The sequence below is a fragment of the Vombatus ursinus genome, unplaced genomic scaffold (assembly GCF_900497805.2).
Source record: "Vombatus ursinus unplaced genomic scaffold, bare-nosed wombat genome assembly UNPS02014770.1, whole genome shotgun sequence".
In the NCBI taxonomy this organism is placed as follows: domain Eukaryota; kingdom Metazoa; phylum Chordata; class Mammalia; order Diprotodontia; family Vombatidae; genus Vombatus; species Vombatus ursinus.
This window is the reverse complement of record NW_020954548.1, coordinates 40,121,255-40,142,007: the sequence shown is the minus strand read 5'-3', so window position 1 is coordinate 40,142,007 and position 20,753 is coordinate 40,121,255. Positions and strand designations below refer to the sequence as shown.

At 35.9% G+C, this 20,753-nt stretch overlaps 1 protein-coding gene across 2 annotated transcripts in view; it reads right to left on the bottom strand.

Moving 5' to 3' along the window:
- Positions 1-20,526, bottom strand: part of LOC114043686 (axin-1) — a 159,968-nt gene extending 139,442 nt beyond the window's left edge. For both annotated transcript variants that reach the window (XM_027862772.1, XM_027862773.1), the window contains exon 1: positions 19,558-20,526. In XM_027862772.1, the coding sequence (XP_027718573.1) occupies positions 19,558-20,435 (878 nt within the window). In that variant the 5' untranslated portion in view covers positions 20,436-20,526. The remainder of the gene's footprint in view (positions 1-19,557) is intronic.
- Between the last annotated feature and the right edge of the window lie 227 nt (positions 20,527-20,753).

Sequence of the window (20,753 nt, the reverse complement as noted above, 5' to 3'; positions counted from 1 at the left end):
ATAAGACTGAGTTCCAAATTTTTCTCCCTCCCCCACCCCAAGACAGCATGATATAGGTTATCATGTTAACATATTTCCACATTAGTCATGCTGTGAATGAAAAGAACAAAAGGGAACAATCACGAAAAAAAAAAAAAAAACAACAAATCATGAAAATAGTATGCTTCAATATGCATTCAGACTCCATAGTTCTTTCTCAGGATGTAGACAGCATTTTCCACCATGAGTCTTTTGGAATTATCTTGGATCACTGTATTACTGAGAAGAGCTAAGTCTATCATATCATAGTTGATCATCACATAATCACATAGTTGATAATCACATAATCAACCACATCACAGTAATGTACACATTACTGTGTACAATGTTCTCCTGGTTCTGCTCACTTCACTCAGCATCAGTTCATCAAGTCTTTACAGGTTTTTCTGAAGTTCACCTGCTCATCATTTCTTCTAGCACAAGAGTATTCCATTATATTCATATACCACAGCTTGTTCAGCCATTTCCCAATTGATGGACAGCTCCTTAATTTTCTTTCTTCGACACCACAAAAAGAACTGCTATAAACATTTTTGTATATAGGGTTTTTTTCCCTTTTTTATGATCTCTTTGGGATACAGACCTAATAGTGGTATTGCTGGACCAAAGGGTATGCACAGTTTGACGGCCCTTTGGCACAGTTCAAAATTGCTCTTCACAATGGGTGGATCAGTTCACAACTCTGCCGCTGATGCTTTAGTGTCCCAATTTTCCCACATTTTCTCCAACATTTATCATTTTCCTTTTCTGTCATATTAGCCAATCTGATAAGTGAGGTGATACCTCAGAGTTGTTTTAATTTGCATTTCTCTAATCAATAGACTTCATATGACTATAAATAGTTTTAATTTCATCTGAAAACTGCCTGTTCACATCCTTTGATTTATCATTTATCCCCGTTTATTATCCCCATTTGTCAACTGGGGAATGACTTGTATTCTCAGAAATTTGACTCAGTTCCCTATATATTTGAGAAATGAGGCCTATATCAGAGATACTTTCTGTAAAGATTGTTTCCCAGCTTTCTGCTTTCCTTCTAATTTTGGCTGCATTGGTTTTGTTTGTGCTGTACACTCTTAAAGGGTTTAAAGTGAAAAGACAGATTTACAGGGGCTTTGCTATGAACATGATTCAACAATGTAGCATTCTGTTGAGTATAAACTAGCTGTTTATATTAGCCAGAGTGTCAACCTAAGGAGTCTTCAGGGAGCTCTGTTCTGTTGTAACAAGAAGCTGATAGCTGATTGGACAATGTAAAATCCAACTGACTAAGGAACTGGATGCACTTGTTTGAATTACCCAGAGAACCAATCTAATAAACTGTGAAATTCCTTGGCATAATGGAACTGCTTGTCAAAAAAAAAAAAATAGTATAACATTTTCTCAGCCCCCTTTTAAGCCTAATTATGAGTTAAAAGAGCCAGTCACAGTTTCATCATTTTCAAAGTAGAAAAGGGGAATTGGTTCAACAAGAGAGTGATAAGGACAAGTAGAGGAGCAGCTAACAGAGCAGGAGCTTTGTGGGGAACAGATTTTTCCTAAAAGGAACACAGGCATCAAGGCCTACAATGTGGTTATGAATGGTCCTGACTACATAGGTTCTCTTCACTAATGTACCTCTCTGCTAGGTTTGTATACATGTATGGACTGTAATGTAATATTATTTCATTACTCTTATATCGAGTAACTGCGAAGTTACAAATACTATTTATTCTGCCTTATCCTTTAGTAAATGTTTTATGTTTAAGAGCTAATGATATCACTGTGATTGATTTTATGTATAGGAGAAGCACATCTATATGGGCTCATGAGCTACAGTGGCAAATGGAGTATCACTCACACACACACACACAGAGGTTATTGCTAGGACCCTGACAGCTTGAGTTATAGTCAAGTGTTACAGTGCTTCTCTAGGAAGCCAGAACTGCTAGTGCGAGATCTACCAGTAAGAGGGTAGGTGTTGTAACAGTAAGATGGTCCAGAGAGCTGATCTGAACCTTTAGTCAGGGCCTACAATTATACGTGTACATGTTATCTATCCTGATTAAAATGGAAGCTCCTTAAAAGTAGCAACTGTTTCATTTCTGTCTTTGTATTCTCAGGGCCTAACATAATAGGTAATGAATAAATATTTGTTTATTGATTTACTGGGGGAAAAAAGTATGCCTTCTGTGAAGACACAATATAGTTGAGGGAGAAAAGTAGGGAAGGGGCCTCTAAGGAGAGGGGCTCCAAGATCTTAATGGCAATTTTAATAGAAATTAAAATACAAATTACACATAGGCTCTGCCACTTGCCATAGAAGGTTAGGGACAAAAGTCAACCAGAATACAATTATGACCCTCACTCATGTTTCATACAAGCCAGACTTGGGTGGGGGAGAGAAGAATGGTAAAGACTATATTGCAAAAATCACAACTTATTAGTCTAAGTTCCCATTTTCAGTTTCTTCTAATGTAAGTATGTGGATAAGAGTTTAGGCAGTAGGGGAGCAGGGGAGGAATAACTCCATGGATAAACACTGAAGAAGGAACAAACAGCACATCACCAAAAAGAAATAGAATGACAGATGAGGTAAGCTCCCAAAGACAAGAAGGGATTGTGATTAAGGGGAAAACAGTTTTAAAAAAAGCCTTGAAATCAATGAAAAGGACCATTTTATCCTCTGAGAACAGAACAAAAGAAGAGAGGATCAGTGAGGATGTGGACAGGTTCTGAGGAATTGAACAGAGATGAGGGATTGATCATGGGATCACAATGAAACTTAGAGCTAGAAGGTGCCTTAGAAATCATCTTCACTGTACAAATGAGATACTGAGGCCCAGAATGGTTCAGGGATTTGTTCACTGTCACACAGGATTAGAACTTAGCTGCCTGGCTCTCGTTCTACTATACTGCGCTACCCTGATTGAGAGTCTAGATTTTCTTGATAAAATATGAGATAAGATCTTCTATTGAAAAAAAATTCAAAGTCACAAAATCATAGGTTCAGAGTTGGAAGGAAGGGGAACTTAGACACTACCCAGTCCAACCTCCTCATTGTACTGAAGACAAACTTAGACCAAGAAGGGGTGATTTCCCTGGGGTCACAGAGCTACTTAGTGTCTGAGGCAAGAGCTGAACTCAGGTCCTCCTGACTCTTAAGTCCAGCACTATACCATACTGTCTGGGAACCTGAGGAGAGGGAAAGTTTTAGGAAAGCTGCTGCAGGAAAATGATTCAGAGTCAATCAGTGATGAATAAAGATTGTTATATAACAGGTGAGGGACCAGGTGAAGTTGGACAACATGAAATTGGAAACATTCAGTTGCACGACTTCCTCCAGCAACATTCAGCAGTTTGGAAGAAGTAGAAAAGGTAGAAGGTAGATGGTGAAGGCATCCCAGGGTTAAGGACTGGTAGGGCATGAATGGTGGGAGGACAAGAATGCATGAGATTCAAGGAAGGACGATGATGCCTTGAAAAACTAGTTTACTACAGTGTTAAGGTTAAGCTCAACACAATGTAATCTGACAGCCATCCTGAAAAGAGATAATCCTTACCTTGGAAATGATTTGGATCTAAACACTCAACAGTCCCAAACTGCTGAAGCAGTCTTTTCATCAGGTGTATAAACACTGTAGGTATTAAATGTCAGTGTTTTTAGAAATTTTCTCTACAGTGTTAAATAAATCAACACTTTAAAATTTAGATAAAGATTTAAAATAATTACACATGAAGCATTTTTGAAATTCCATACTTCAGCTTCAATATACATCAAACATTGACATGTCATCCAAAGGTTACTAAATCACCATCTAAGCTCCAATTATTAACAAGCAAAAGCCATGCTACACAGCCAAAAAGCACAACACTTTGTGCCTACCACAAAGGCCCTAATATACATCAAGTTCCATATTGCCAACTCAAATCACTAAATGACAAAAAGATTTCCAAGTACCAGACTGAAGCCCACCAACCTTATGCAATAATGGATAAAGACACATTCAAAATACTAACTGCACTTACAGTTCTTTGAAAAAGAGCTGACTTATAGCACAAGTCCTGCTCCTTCATCTAGGTAGAGGGATCATTATTTTTTTTGTGTCACGGACCACCTTGGCAATCTGGTGAGGCCTATGGACCCCTTCTCACAATGTTTCTAAATGCACAAAATGTATATGATTACAAAGAAAACTGATTATATTAAAATACAGTTATCAAAGTATACACATAAAAAAGGAAACAAGTTCACGGGACCAGGTTAAGAACCCTGCTCTGGTTGGTTTGTTCAGGTTGATGCTGGAACATAGGATGAAAGCAAAGACTGGGAATAAAAGCTTGTATTGTCATTGGCTGAGTCCTAAATGAGCAATCAAAGCAACACAGTCCCTGGCATGGCTATAAAGTGCTTACATAAACAAGATTTTGAGCTGCCAGAGATCATGCAGAAAATATATGAGGCAAAACAGGAAAAAGGAAAGTAATTTAAAAGAACAGAGAAGGATGTAGGAAAGAGAACTAAGGTTAAAGACAAAAGGACCGAACTGTCTTATGGAAGATAAATCTGACACAGATACCTACACAAAGGGCTAATTATCAAACTTGGAATTTTCAGATCTGTGAAGTAGTTTGCTAACTTGCTTACTTCAGAGATTTAAGTAAGAAAATTGTCATTGAAAAGTAACAAGGTTTTCACAAAAGTAGAATATGAATTTATTTAAATTGTATCTCTAGAAACCAAAAAATGTTTCAATATCAGCTGAAGGAGAAATGAAAATTATATTATTCAATGGAAAAGAAAAGAACAGAGTAACTTTACACTTAAATTTATTTTTGTATCTCTGAACAACAGTTTTTAAGGTTTTCAAGACTCAATCATTTTGACAGACTAAGCAAGCCTCCCTACTTCTTCTATTAAGTAAAGCTCTTTGAATCAAAGAGCAGTAGGTGTAATTCACTTTTGTATCTGTGTCTCTCTTTAAGATGATTTATTTCCACTATTAAACTTTCACCTTTATGTAGAGGATTCATAGGCCTCCAAACCCATTTCCCTACCTCCAACTATCTATATAAGGAAGCATATAGATGTTCCTTCAATAGAGGTCCGTTCAAACCCAAAACTATTACTCTCCCTAAACATTCCCCTTCTCTTAATTTTCCTATTTCTGTTCATGGAAGCACTATCTTTCTAATCACTAGGTTTCAAAATCAAATTTTTAAAAATTCTTCCTCCATTTTTTATTCTTCCTTCTCTCTCACTTTCTGTATCTAATCAGCAACCAAGTCCTGTCAATTCTACCTCTGAAATCTCTTGCATATTAATTCTCTCCTTTTCTACTCCCACCACTCAAATAAATTCAGGATCATATTGCATTTTACCTTCTAATTGGTCTCTCTACCTCCAATACAACCTTCACACTGAAACACAGCTAAGGACTCTACACACAGCTTTGTTTATGTCACTTCTGAAAAACCTTCAATGGTTTTCCACTGCCTTCCAAATAAAGTTAAAATGCCTTAGCCCAACATTCAAAGTCTTCCACAATCTGACTCTAACTAATCTTTCCTAACCTTCCCAGCCTTATTTCATAATACTTTCCCTCATAAACTCTTAACTACTACCTTAATGATCCTACCCAACTATACTACTCACCCTTCTGCTTCTCTGCATTAGCTCCTTCCTTCCCTCATTCTTGGAATTCATAAGGCCAACCTCCAACCCAAACTCTGCCTGCTGAAATCTAACACACATCTCTCAAGATCTAACTGCAATGAGGCACTCTATTACAGCTGTAAGTAACCTCTTTCCTCAGTTTTTTATACATTACTTTGCACTTCTTATTCCTCTTCTATTCACCTATCATATTCTGCTTTGTATTATAGTATGTGTTCATATTTTATCCCATTTGATAAATTCCTTGAAGCCAGGAATCATGTCTTATTTATCTTTATATGGAGCATCTAGCATATAATAATATTCCAGTTACAAATTGTGTTCACTTCCCCATCCAAATCCAAGTACCATGAAGACGCATGACCACAAATCGACAATGCTCTTCAAGGCTATGCACCGTCACAGGATGATTCCTCACTTCTTTCTCTGCCACCCAGCAGGGTTTGTTATATTCTGTGTTATAGGATAAAGTAAGGATGATATCTATCAAAAAGAAAGATTCTCATTGATGATTCCCAGAATCCTACTGAACCTGACTATGTGCTTAGCCCATATGCAAAGGACAACAACTAGGCCATAACTGCTGTCAACAGTAACTTAAACTTCTTAAAACTCAACTGTCATTAGAAATAGTCTGAATACTACTCTATATAGAAAAGAGCTCTCCATTAAACTCCACTACCGACAGATAAGTTTAGAGAGCCGTAAGTCAATATGTTCATGTTAAGAAATTCCTTTTTCCCTTCACAAGATACATAGCTAAGATTGACTTCAGTTATAATATTCATATAGTAGCTCCAAGAAATAGTAAGAGGTCTTCAAGAGAAATTATCTAAAGAATCTTACGCCTACTAATTTAGAGGCAGTGTGATATAAAAGACAGAATGCTAAGCTAGGAGTACCAAAAAGAAATCTGCATTCAAATCCTCCCTCTGACACTTATCAGCTATGTGACCTGGGGCAAGTTACTTAACTTCTGTGTATATCAGGCAACTTCCCAAGACTTATCTACTGTATAGCACAGTGCCTGGCATATAGAAGGTGTTTAATAAATGCTTATTGATTGATTAGAGCATTTCTTGGAATTTAACTGAGGCACCAAACACTTTAACACTGAAGACTCAAGAGTCTAGTGCCTCCAAAAGACTCTGGACTTGCCAAAAAGACCAACAACTAGTTCCCATTACTGCTCGCAGAAGGAGCAATGCACATTTGGGGCTGTCTTTAATGGAATCATCACTAAAAGAAATATAACAGTACCATTCTCCAGGTGTAAATCAAAAGAACCTACAGGGTCCCTGGTAAACTCTCACGTGGTAGATGTTCCCACAAATGATTCCTACAGTGATACTTCCCTGTCTCTAAGCCTGAGCTTCCTAATCTGCAAAACGAAAGAGGAGATAGCTTAGATGGCCCCTAATATCCTTCATCTCTAAATCTTCATATAAAGGAACATGAATAGTCAATCAATTAGCATTTATTAAGTGCTTACAGTGTTTCAGGCACTATGCTAAGTGCTAGAGATAAAAAGAAAGGCAAAATCAGTCCCTGTTCTCCAGTAGCTCACATTCTAATGGAGGAAACAAACATGAAAATAACTAGGTACATACAGCATACGTACAGGGTAGATAGAAAAAGTAATCTCAGAGAAGAGGCCACTAGTAGCTAAGGAGACTGGGACACAGACTTATAAAATTATACAAAGAAAACACAAGAGGACAATGAAATATGTATATAGAAATACATGTTTTAAAATGTAAGCTTATACTTGCTCATACTTTTGGGGCCTTTGTTCATGTTGTGCCCTAAATCTAGAATTTGTTCCTTCCCCTTCTTTCCAACCTGAACCCTACTTTAATACTTTGATAAAATCAAATCTGTGATCTCAATGACATAGATATTCCTCATAAAGATACAGGCTAAAACCCATCCACACCTTCTTATACTATCTAATTCTTGTCCATGTCTTTTCATCAATCGTGCACAAAGTGACCACCCAATAAAAATGGCACAATGTCTACACGTAGCAAGTCCTTAATAAATGTTTACTGAGTTTTATAGAACTTGATAATGTAACAAAATTCATTTGGAAAAATGAAAGATCTAGAACATCAAGGGAAATGATGAAAAGAAGCAGAGATGAAGGGAAAATATCACTTCCAGACCTCAAACTATATTATAAAGCACCAGTCAACAAAACCATCTGGCATTTGTTAAAAAATAGAGATAGATCAATGGGAAGCCTGGACAAGAGAGAATCAGAAACAAAAGAATTCATGGGAAGATCTATATGAACTTACGTACCATTAAATAATCAGAGCCAAGCCTAATACTCTGTGTGTGTGCACATACATATTTTTATATATCACAAAAGCAACGTGTAAATGGGACTCTCTCTTCAAAATCTAACTGAATCCATCACTACAGTCCTTACCTGCAAGCTTTCATAAAGAAGAGACAGGGAGTGAAGGAAGAGAGAGAGGCAGAAGAGGTTCCCAAGTACATGACATGACCATAAAACAACGAAGCTGGTTCCATAAACCACATACGAAAACCAGTATCATCACTTTACAGTCACACCTAGAATTCACACAGAATGACCAGCTCAGCCCTGCCGAAGTAGCTTCAAAAATTATCACAGCAAAGCTCTCAAAAACCTCAGTCCCACTAGTTCCTCTTAATGGGCAGACTGTTTTATTTATCTATTTGTAGAAAACTAGACACACTGTCAAATTTTTTAAACTAGGAAGGAGTATTTGATGTCTAATAAACATAACAACAGTAACAGCCAACATTAATATAGCACTTTAAGGTTTATAAGACACTACATAATCTCATTTGATCTTTGCAACAATCCATAAGGTAAGTTATTATCCCTATTTTACAAAGGAAGAAATTGAGGCTTAGAGAAGCTAAGTGACTTAAACCTGACCACACAACTAGTGTCAGAAGTAGATCCCAACTACTATTTCTGAGTCTAACACACAGACTCTTTCCAGAATTTTACTATGATTAATGCCATTTTTTTCTTTAGGTTCACGTGTGCCATTTGTCTCTCCACCATCCACCATTCATTTTCCTTGCTTTTCAACTTAAGGTACACTATGATCACATAACATTTCCACGGCACAGAAAAAGATTAACTTTCTTTTTAAAAATGAACAAACTGTTCTCAAAAAGACTGAATAAGAAAATCACAAGACTGTACAAGAGAAAAAAATGTTCTACATTTTAGCTATGAGTTCAGTATTTCAGCTAACTTGTAGTACAAGAATATTAATTTATATAGTTGAGGCATACCTCGGTTACCATTGCCCCAACCAATGTTGATATAAAAAAATTATAACAAAGCTCATTTTTACATTAGAAAACCCATTATAATTTTGACCAAATACCAGAGATGTAAATCAGATTATCAGTAACAAGTCAAGCTAGAACTTTGCCCTCAGTCATATTAACTCTATTGAGTCAACTTGTTATGCCTTTTATAATATTTTTCTACAGAACTAACTGTTCTCTAACATCATTCTCATGCCTCATGCTTCTGTGAAAACAATTAACATTAGGTGGGATATACCTTCAAATGTATTCCTGAAAAGTTATGTATAAACTTGATTTTTGTAAATGAAATCATTTTAATGTACTAGTGGAGCTCACTGTTTACAAGAAATTTTTGTAAAGTTTAGTTTATAAACATGAATGATCACTACCAAAATTTTGTTTTATAAGGCCCCTTTCAAGACCCAGCTCCTCCATGATACCTCTCATTAATACTCAGGGCAGCAGTTTCTTACTCTGAATTCATATAACACGAGTTTGTATTATGGAATCACTTTTTTTTTTTTTGCTTTGGATCTTTTTAAAAAGAAAACAATTTCACAATCCAATTAGCTTTATTTTCATCAATACAGAGTAAGGATACTGCTTCTTTTTCCATTCTCTTGGTACATGCAGACATAAGACTCTATGTGTGGTCACTATATCAATAATGATTCCTATGTTGTCCTGGAAAATTAAATAACAAAACACGCTTCCAAACTCTACCTGGGTCACTTGGAGAAGAAATGCAGTGGAAAAGCTTGGAGAATGTTTTAAAACCTTTTGAAAACTGGTGAAAATCTTTAGGTGTTCTGTTTGCTTTAACACAAAGAACAAGCTTGACCCCAAAGAAGAGATGTTAAAACATTGTCCTCTCACTCCTTTGGGAGGAGGGGGGCAGATTAGACAGGTATGGAACACTACATGTATTATCAGATGTTTTTTGGATATGTTGGCCAATTCTGATTTTTCTCTTTATTTTCTTTTTAAAAAAATTTGCTGGGGAGAGGGACACAGAGAGAATTTTAGGCAATGTAAAAACAAAAGACATCCTTTTTTTAAAGCAAGCTATAAGTACTAGAGATTACAGAGTTCTTATATAATGAGTTCTTATGTAATCTCTCTTACATAACCCTCTTCTGTTCCACTTTGTATATGGAAATGTTCTCTTTTGGCATCTGTAAAGTTTAGAATTTTTTAAAAATTAAAGGGAAAAAAAAAGCATTCACTCATCTGAACTTCCTAACAACCCCATAGGACAAAGATAGAGAATTACCATTATATACAAACCACAATTTTTCCCCCAAATCTGGCTTGTATAAAAATCTGATTAAAGCACAAGGATACCTTTAGTAATACAACAACCAAAGTGACAATGATGACAATGGCAAAGATAAACAACAGTCTTTTGCATAGTGAATATATTTTAATATATTTTGTATATTTTAATATATATTTAAACTTTTTTTCCTCTGAAATAAATATCATTTTAGGGGGTCAAGCAATATTCAGCCTAGCATATCATTTTCATGTTACATATAAGGAAGAAGACTAGGAACCTTGCCTTAAATGACTCACCAAAAGTCACAGAGTATGCAGTGGTAACAGTGGTAGAGTAGGGACAAGAATACTGGTTACTGGACTTTTTCTAGTCTATATTCCAATATACCATTTGTGTAAACTCAATTTTCTCTTACACACTTAAACTCCGTATGTTTTATCTCTTCTAATACCCTGTAAACTTCCGGAGATGGTATCTTATTTACATTCCCATCTCTTTCAATGCCTTTTTGAAGGTACTTTTCACTCTGGTGGAGAGTGAGAATGGGGAGGGAAAGGTCCAGGGATTAGGTGATTTCATCAGCACAGGGAATGGTCTGGAAATTGCCCCCTCCACTGGTACAAATCAATAACTTGCCTATAACTTATATAGTTTAAGTTAAAGGGCACTGAGAAGTTAAATGATGAGTCCATGGCTCCACAGTGAGTATCTACCTGAGGTGAAACTTGATCTACAGCTTTCCAGATGGCTTATCTGGAAGGCACTTAATTAGATGTTTGTTGAATAAAGTCAGTTAACGAGCATTTATCAAGCTCCTACAGACAAGCATTGTGCTAAAGCATAAGTAACAAAAAGCGAAACAGACAATCTTGTTCAAAGCAAACTGAAAAGTTTTATATCTAAAGATAAGTGTTAAATGGCTAGGAGTGGTTACTAAACAATAATTGTACTAACCAATGATACAACAGAAGCTCCAGCCTCAGAAGGCAAAACCTTAAGGGAGAAGAGGCAATATGGAAGAGAGAAAGAGAGAACCCTAAGAAAGAGGGAAAACTAGGTTGAAGTCCTGCCTAGGACACATACTAGTTGTGTGACTCTAGACAAATTCCTTAACTTCTCATTGCCAAGGTAACTGTCTTAAGAATAGAAGTCACACAACAGTAGCTGATTTGCATTAGTAGAGAAGGTTGGCTCACCAACATCAATGAAAATCAGTATTAGACCTAAATAAATAAATGAAAACTTAAGGCAGGGGGTGGCAAGGAATAGTGCTTCATATAATAGACTACATGTGTGTATTGCTTAAATTTTCTCAAGCTTGAAAAAGTGAGATTATATACTTGTGACAGTCCTATATGTGGGCCGATGTTATTACTGTTCTTGGGCTGTTTGATGTGCTAGCCTTAATTCCTCAAAGAGACTATAAGCTCGTCAAAGGCAGAGATCATATGCTCCACAAGATAAGGCACAACACAAGACAGGAAGTATTTAATAAATGTGTATTGATTATTAGGTTTAATGAAGATCGAGGCAGAAACGTTTTGCTTCAAATGATATCCACAAGATCACAAGCATCAGAATGCCTGTCTACAAAAAAAGGCAAAAAAAAGCGCAGAAGAGTCACTTAGTGTGCAATGGAAAGAACTGTGCGTGAAGCTTCTCTGTGACAGAAGGGGCACATTGCATAGGTCAGTTTTATCTTCCGTGCCACTCAGTTGATGACATAAAGCCTTTAAAAAAAGAAACTATACCTGTTTGCGTGGCACATTGGAAAGAGTGCAAGACTAGGTCAAAGACATTCAATTTTGAATCCAGATTCTGCTATCACATTATCTATTGATTTTGTGTAAGTCATCTTACCTCCTTAGGTGAGGCAGCTGGTGGCTCTACAGTGCACAGAGTGCTGGGTCAGGAGTCAGGAAGACCTGAGTTCAAATCCAACCTCAGGCACTTGCTAGCTGTGTGACTCTGGTCAAGTCATTTACCCTGTCTGCTTGTTTCCTCAACTGTAAAATGGGGATAACAGTACCTATTTTGCAGGTTTGTCATGAGGATCAAAGAAATCAATCAATAAACTTTTATTAAGCACCTACTATGTGCCAGGCACTATATAAATGCTTATTCTCTTCTCTTTCTTTCCCCCTACTTAGTTCAGTTCCCCCATCTATAAAATAACAGGGAAGGTTGGACTGTACCTCTAAGCTCATTTCCACACAAGTGCTAATTTTTGAAAACGGTATGTGCCAAGACTCCTCTTTAACTCAGCCTCTGCTGGGTTAGAGCAGCTGCATCCCAGAGGCAGCTTATTATATAAGATGCTGGGGAAGGTCATATAGCTGTGTCTGACTAGTTGCCACAGGACCACAAAAAAGTTGACTGAGGCTGAAACCTCAGTAATCGAAAAGCCATTTTTGAATAAAGATAGAAGAAATCGGGTACTCATGATCATCAATTCAGGTGTCAAATAGATGTCTACACTTCCACTGTGATGGGCAATGACATCCCAATATGAATATGATAGGTTCAGATTTAGTAAATCATGCTTCCTCAAAGTAGAGTACACTCCTTGTTTTCACTAAGTCAGTAGAAAATTTTTTAAAATTCACATGGATTTTTTTATTTCATTTACAACTGAGATTATTATTTCTTCCCAAATTTAGCAAATAGCTTTCACTGGGAGATAACAAGTTGGGTGATTTGAAATCTTACCGTTTGTCAGAAGAGTTCCCAAAATATATAAAAATTGGTTAAGCAGAAAAGTACTTTTCTCCCATTCATCTAATGCAAGAGTAATGGAAAAGATTTGTCTTAGACTTTTTCCAAACAAATATTCATTTCTGGGTTGAAATCAAATATGAAAAATTTCCACCCAAAGGGAAAACATCTGAGAAAGTTATGAAGAAGTGAGAAAAGAAGTGTAGAATGGAAATAGGTTTTCAGCTTTCACAGTAATCACTACTATAAACACTCTGGGCCAGGAAACACTACCTCATAATCAGTATTATCCAAGAACTTCTGGATGAGAACATACTTCATAGAATAGACCTGAGGCAAGTACAAATGTAAGTTAATGAGCAAGATGTCTGAAAACAAAGATTTAATTATCTTCTCCAGAATCCCACAGCCCTAAACACTAAAGCTTTTACCTAATAACTCTGCCAATAATCAGGTTCTTGGCTAACCTATTCCATTAGCACTCAGCATGGTATAGTGCAATGAGCACAGGAACCTGAGTTACAATTCTGCTACTGATTAGCTGTGGGCAAACTTGGGCAAGGTAATGACCTCCCTGGGCCTCAGTTTCTTCATGACGGGTTTAGGCTTGGCAAATACTAGAGTTTTTTAGAGCTTTATATGAACGAATAAGAAAAAACATGAAATTATTCATTGTAATGTTTAAAAAACTAAAAACAAAATTTATCCAACAATCAGGGAATGGATGAACAGTAGTACAGGAATGTAATGAAATATAAACTGCCATATGCAATGACAACTATGAGGAACATAAGAAGACTTGTATGAAGTTATGCAATGTGAAGAAAGCAAACCTAAATAATAAAAATTACTACAATGTAAGGACAAAACAAAAAAATCAACAAAATTCAAGTCAAACAAAAAAAATTGGTAACATTTTACCAAGATTAAAGTACACACTTCCTTTCTGCTATTCTCTCAACTATAGAACTAGAAAGTGATAGGTACTATCAATAACAATCACATTATTAGGTAGTTTAAACTTATTTGAAGGGGCAACTAGGTGTTACAGTGGATAGAGTACTGGCCCTGAAGTCTGGAGGACCTGAGTTCAAATCCGGCCTCAGACCAAACACTTGACACTTACTAGCTGTGTGACCCTGGGCAAGTCACCTAACCCCAACTGCCTAAAACAAACAAACAAAATAAACTTATTTGACTAAATATTTTTGAGGTTATGAAGGTTTGAGTATTTCTTGGGACATGCTCGTAACAAAACATATCAATAAAACAAGCAAATAAATAAATCAAAATTAAATGTGGTATCTTTGCAATAAAAAGAATGAAGCTTTGGAAAATTATATTGCATTAGATTACTGCTTACACTGCCAGACAATCACTACACCAATTGGTTTTACTTAACTTTTTCTTTGTTTCAAGGGAAGGCTTTGAGAGGAAGAGAAGTATAAGTAGGAATGACTTATATAAAAATAAAAGGCATCAGTAAATTACTAAAAAAAAAAAAAAAAAAAAAAGAACCTAAGATCATCTCCACACCAAGCAAAACTTTATTGGAGGCCATTTTTTTACACATTAAACTGTAATGACAGCAAGAAAAAGGAGACTTAACCTTCTTCTACAACCTGTATAAGACTTGGGTGGATGCTCTGTCTTGCCTTGAAGTTCTTAATCAATAGGAAATACATTTTACCATGTTCTACTCATGCTATAGACACAAAGGATAAGCTCTGTTTTCCAACAACTGTTAAATTAGTCAAATAATAAGTAATGATGTACTAAAATACTGTGCTAGGATCTACAGGATCGTACTAATAAACCATTATTCCTGTCTTCAAAGATTTAAAAACCTACGGGGCAGCTAGGTGGCACAGTGGATAGAGCATTGGCCCTGGATTCAGGAGGACCTGAGTTCAAATCCAGCCTCAGACACATAACACTAGCTGTGTGACCCTGGGCAAGTCACTTAACCCCATTGCCCAAAACAAAAAAACAAAAAACGATTTAAAAACCTAGTTGGAGAGATAAGACTAACACACCTGACCCAATCCATGGTAGACAGTAAATATAGTGCTAATGTAATACAAACCATAAGTTTTATAGTTTAAAACTGACAGAAATGAAGTAATGCTTCAAGAAGATGGGCCTTCAAAGATGGGAAGGCTTCATCCACATTGCTCTTTTATTAAAAAAAAGAATGAAAACACATAACCCATTAAAAACAGTCATTTAATATATGTCACTATCATTATGGAACTGGCTGAGTCTTCTGCAGTTTATTCACCTTAATATTTCTTTTTAAAGCAAACAAAAACATCTTTCTAGTAACAGTGAACTAATGCTTTTATTTTTCCTATTAATCCTTAATTTAATAACTATTATTTTCTTCTTTCATCTTTTTAAATTTTTTTCTGATAATAGTGTTTATTTTGAAAGCTTGCCTATATCACAACTGTACAAGTCATAAAGCAATAAAGTTATATTTTTAACTAATCTGAACACACCTCTTTACCATCATCTCATACAAAAAAATGCTTGACTTTCCAATAGATGTCCACTTGAAATGCTTGGCATGATTCCAGAAATTCATTCACTTCTAATAAATGGATTTCATCTTCAAGACTACATAATAATGGGCAATATTTTAATAAGTTCATATGCTGCAAAATCCTTAGCATATTGAAGCAAACTATCTTAGAACTGAAAAGAATCTTAATAATCACACAACACAATTCAATTTGTTCATCTAAAACAAGAGAGTTAAGACACAGGGAAGTTAAGGTGATTTAACCATGATATCACAGTGGGAAAGTTCAAAAGGGGAAAACAAATAAACAGACAACTACAGTATATTTGAGTTGTAAGTCTAAGGTCAATGGTTAGACTGAGATCTTTGCAAGGAAAGACTATGTCTTATTTTTATCTATATACCTCCCAGTGCCTAGAAAGAATTTAAATATTGGAAAAAGGGAAGGAATACACGCAGCAAAAAAAAGAAAAAGAAAAAAAAGGGAAATTGGTGGTATTTGGTCCAACACTGTTATACTTAATAATGAGGAGTCATCTCTTTTGAAAGGAATACTTCAATGGATTTGTGATCTTCTATAGGTGGGTATTTCCTCCACCAATGCAGTTCACAACCTCTTGATGCTTTCTCATGCCATGCAGTTCTTATGACTTTTAGTGAATATTCCTTAAAGATGTACCTAAAGAAGCCTTCTGGTTCTTTTACTGTTTTGGGAAAACCAGCGTCACTCAGGTTTGTCCGTTTGTTATCATTCATCGTCACATAAGGATGCTACACCTCCTTACACCCAACATGTGTCTGTCTACCTATTCACTGTCCTCAGGGTCACCTGCAATTCTGATTTTGTTGAGAAAGTGATGTTCCATAATTCTCCAACAACTAGCATCACCAAGAGAATATACGTTAAAAAGATCAGCTTCTAAGACAGCAAGCTGGAATCATTAAAATCTTATTAATTAATTAAATCATTAAAATCCAGCATTTTTAAATGTCCAAATACATAAGATTACCGAGAAAAGTTCCATTTTCGACCCATCTCAGTTTCTAAAAACATCATCATCATCATCATCATCATTACTGTCATCAGTAAAAAATTTAGTCTAATTATTACTAATTTAAAATCTGTGAATCGATATACAGAATTTCCCTCCTTTAGGTCAAATAAAGAAATGCCTCACGTACACCAATACATTCATTCACAGCAGCACTTTTAGTGGTAACAAAAAACTGAAAACAAAAAAGATTCCCATCAACTGGGGAATGGCTGGGAAAAAATTCAGTATACTGAATGTAACAGAATATCATTGTGCCACATGGAAAAACAAATACGAGCAATTCAGAATAAAATTAAAATATCTGTTGATCTGATACTGGGCAAAGAAAGTAGAGCCAAGAGAATAATAACGATGACTACAGCAGTGCGAGTGCAAACTATAAACAAGCATGAATTAGGACTAAATTCAATGGCCAATCTTGGTTCCAGTGAACAGATAAAAAAAGGATCTACCCTCTTTTTGATTTAATGGGTGTAGAATACCTGCATATACTCTCAGATAGTCGCTGTTTTGAGTGGTTTTACTCAACCATTTTTCTTTGTTACAACTGAGGATTCTATGGAGGGGTGAAAGAGGGAGAGTAAAACTAGAAAGAAAGAAATGAAAAAAATGCATCAACAAAACTTTTTTTAATTGACCAAATGATTAATATATTTGTGGCATCACATATAACTGTTAAGGTTACATCCCTTCATATAAAATTGAACACTATAGCTTAAACTTTCTTTGAAATTTATTTTTTTGCAGGACATTCGCTCAAAGACTTCATTAAATCTATTCAATGAATGCTTATTAAATAAATTTAACATTTTAGATTCTTTGAAACCACAAAGATACAAAATTACTATCAAATTATGACCAAAGGAGGAAAAAATTAGTTCATAAACTAATTTCTGGGTTATGTTACTTAGTTTATTACTAGACTAACCTTAGGGTAGAGATTGTATCTTAACACATCTTCACAATCTTCAGGACCTTCTTTTCCAAGGCTTAACACAGAAAGCATGCACTGAGTAGGTACTCAAATGTTTTCTCAATTTTAATTACTTTGGGCTTAAGGGACTTGCCCAGGTCTCACAACTAGTAAGCATCTGAGGCCAAATTTGAACTCAAGTCCTCCTGACTCCTGGGCAGGTATTCTATCCACTGTTAATTACTTTCGAAACATCATTTGACTCTTCATAAGAAAGAACCTAAATTTTAGTCCAATTTAGTTACTCCCTTCTCAAGGTAGTGATCCTGGGCAAGTCACATCCTATCCCTAGGTTCTAGTTTCTTTAAAAGTAAAACGGAGATTCTGGACTTGATTATCTCTCAAATTCATTCCAATTCTAAGCTTCTCTGTTTCTAAGTAGAAAAAGGTATTACTAACTTGACAACAAAACTACCTGTCACAGCTAGTTTACACCTAACTCGAAGAGAGAAGCAAAATTAATTCATGACTAAGAATTTTAAAACGTACCAAATATGATGGACCATGGATCACAAAACACAGCAAAACAACTAAAAGCCAGGGAATGACCAAATGTTTCTCCTGAATTGAGTGCTGCATGTTTAATCACACTTTATCTGAAAGTTTTCTGATCAATTCTGAAAGTTTTCAAGCTTTTCAAATTAGCAAAAAATTTAAAGCATGACAAATTCAACCAGGAGGGCTATTTTCCTAGATATTCTGAACCTAAAAGAGTTGCTGCATTTTGCTAAATAAATAGGCTTTTGCTATTAGGGAAGGACCAAAACTATACTTCAACTGATCTTACAAGTATCTTTTGAATAAAAGTGTGTTTAAACACTTAGATATAACTAATCCTATGTATATTAACAAGGAGTCAATTTCCCTGTCAAACTATACTTCAAGAACTGATCAAGGTTTTTTATTAACTCCACAAGAAAGTCCAAGGACTTGGGAATTTGTTTTTCATACTCTTGATTAAACCAGCAGGGTATCATATGAATTCCCAGTTTTCAAAGTTTCATAAACAACAACAATCTTTCCTCATAATCTATAGGAAAATAAGTAGGAAAATGAAAGTACTCCGATATCTTCAGTAGACTATTTTCCACAAACAAAAATAACTTTCCACTCCAGAGATTAAGTAAAAGGACAACATCAGAAATGAAATGCTTTTCCAAAGTTACACCAACCTGATGATCAGACATTCAGTTTTATCTACTGGCACAAGTTGCCAGGGGAGATTTTTAGATCATGGTTTTAAAAACAAAAGATAGCTTAACCAAAGATTAAACATTGTTAATCTTAGACTGTCAACAGTACTTAGCAATATTTAGACATCTTGATGGTAAAGAAATGAATTCTCTGCCTCCAAACCCTGCAACAGAAGCCATAGAAATGCTCTTTGTGACAGAAAGTTCTCCAAAGAGCTGTTATGGTTTTTTACTGAATGTACCATATTTATGTATCATCAACTCATCGCACAGAAACCTCAGAACTATTCTTTTCCTAAGAAAGGGAATCTTAATGTACCAAAAAGTAAAGTAAGTAAATTCAGATTCCAAAATCAACACCAGAATTAACAATGTAAAATCTTAAGTATATATACACACTGGAATATCCATTCCCAATTGCCCTAAGTTAGAAAGGCTATTTTTACCACAGAAACTTACCATCTTCTACACAAATGAGTACTGATTTATTAATGTCAGTGTTGATGTGTAACTAAAATGACTATCAACATGAAAATTCTTTGTCATCAGTAAGTCATACTTTTTAACTCAATTCTTAATTACAAACAAGATATTTAACATTTCAATAAGATTTGAGGAAGTGAAAACAACATTCAGTATCAGGATAAAAAAAATAAATGTACTACAAAAAATAAATGTACTACAATTCAGTTTGAGCTGAAATTCACCAACAGTTCCCAATCAACTAAAAGAGGTTTTCCCCAAGTTGTTCCCTAGAATTCAGAAATCAGCACAAAACATGAAAATCACATTTACAACTTACCTGAATTCTCTGCTTTCATTGTATCTCCTATTTGATGAGGCCCGTTGGGGTGCTGTTTCCATGAGTAACTTCTGAGTTAGCCTGCTAGATGGAGCTGAATCTCTGCCATTATCTTCTTCTGTGTCTTGGTCACACTTCCATTCCTCATCCTCATTCAAAGTGGGCAAATATCCAGGTATACCTTTCCCTGTCCCTGACCCAGGGCTCTGATCACTAAAGATTTTAGGGCTTTCCAAACCCGTCCTCGTGTATTCCAAATAAATATCTGATTTAAGGAACAAGGGGTAGGTGTTATCCTCCATCATGGATTGGACCTCAGTTTGGGCCTGGTCAAACATGGCAGGATCAATGTGCTGTTTCATGATGCAATCTTTTATGAAGCTCTTTGTAGCTGGTTTAGTTTGACGAGAAACGATCCCATTATTATCAAGAATATATTTTCTGTAAATAGCTTTTGCCAACTTAAGCCTCTTTTCTTCATTGGAGTCACAGGGCTCCAATTTCCTAAAGCCACTGCAGGCAAACCAGAAGTCTAGCAAATCTGCAGAGTCTTCTTGCTTCAAGAAAGTCCTAAATAGATTTATTCCATCTTGATCATCCAGCAAAGAATGCAATGATTCAGCCCATTTCAAATATGGGGGTGTAGGTGAGGCACTTCCTTCAGGCTCATACCCCAAATCCAGATCTGATCGCCTCGGGGTGGCCATGGAAGTTTCACTTTTAATCCCATCGCCTTTCCCAAAATAAAAGCTGTGGCTGACTGGCCTGGGATCTGTGGAAACCAGTTCACCTTCCTCACCAGGAACTGGGGGCCTGGGAGCATCTTCAGTGAAGCTCCCCCCAAGGTCCAAGGGGAAACCCTGTTCTTGGACATTCATTTTGGGGCTCTGTGTTCGTCAAGGGATAATGATTGCAGCACCCTAATCTCAGTACACCAGTACTTATAGTTCCAAAGTGAATCAATCTGTCCTGTTGAAACCATTAAGAGGACAAGGATTAGGAAAAGTAGTCCTGTAGAAATACAGCTATTTAGGTTTTTTACAAGGCAAGACTACAGTACCCTGCCCTCCCACCACATGGACTGAAAATAAAGTATTTCTCAGGTTTTCAGCAAAATATTTATTTTTTAGTTTGTCCATTTTTGTTCCACTATTTGGAACAATGAACATACAATGCTTTCTTTAACTCAATATATA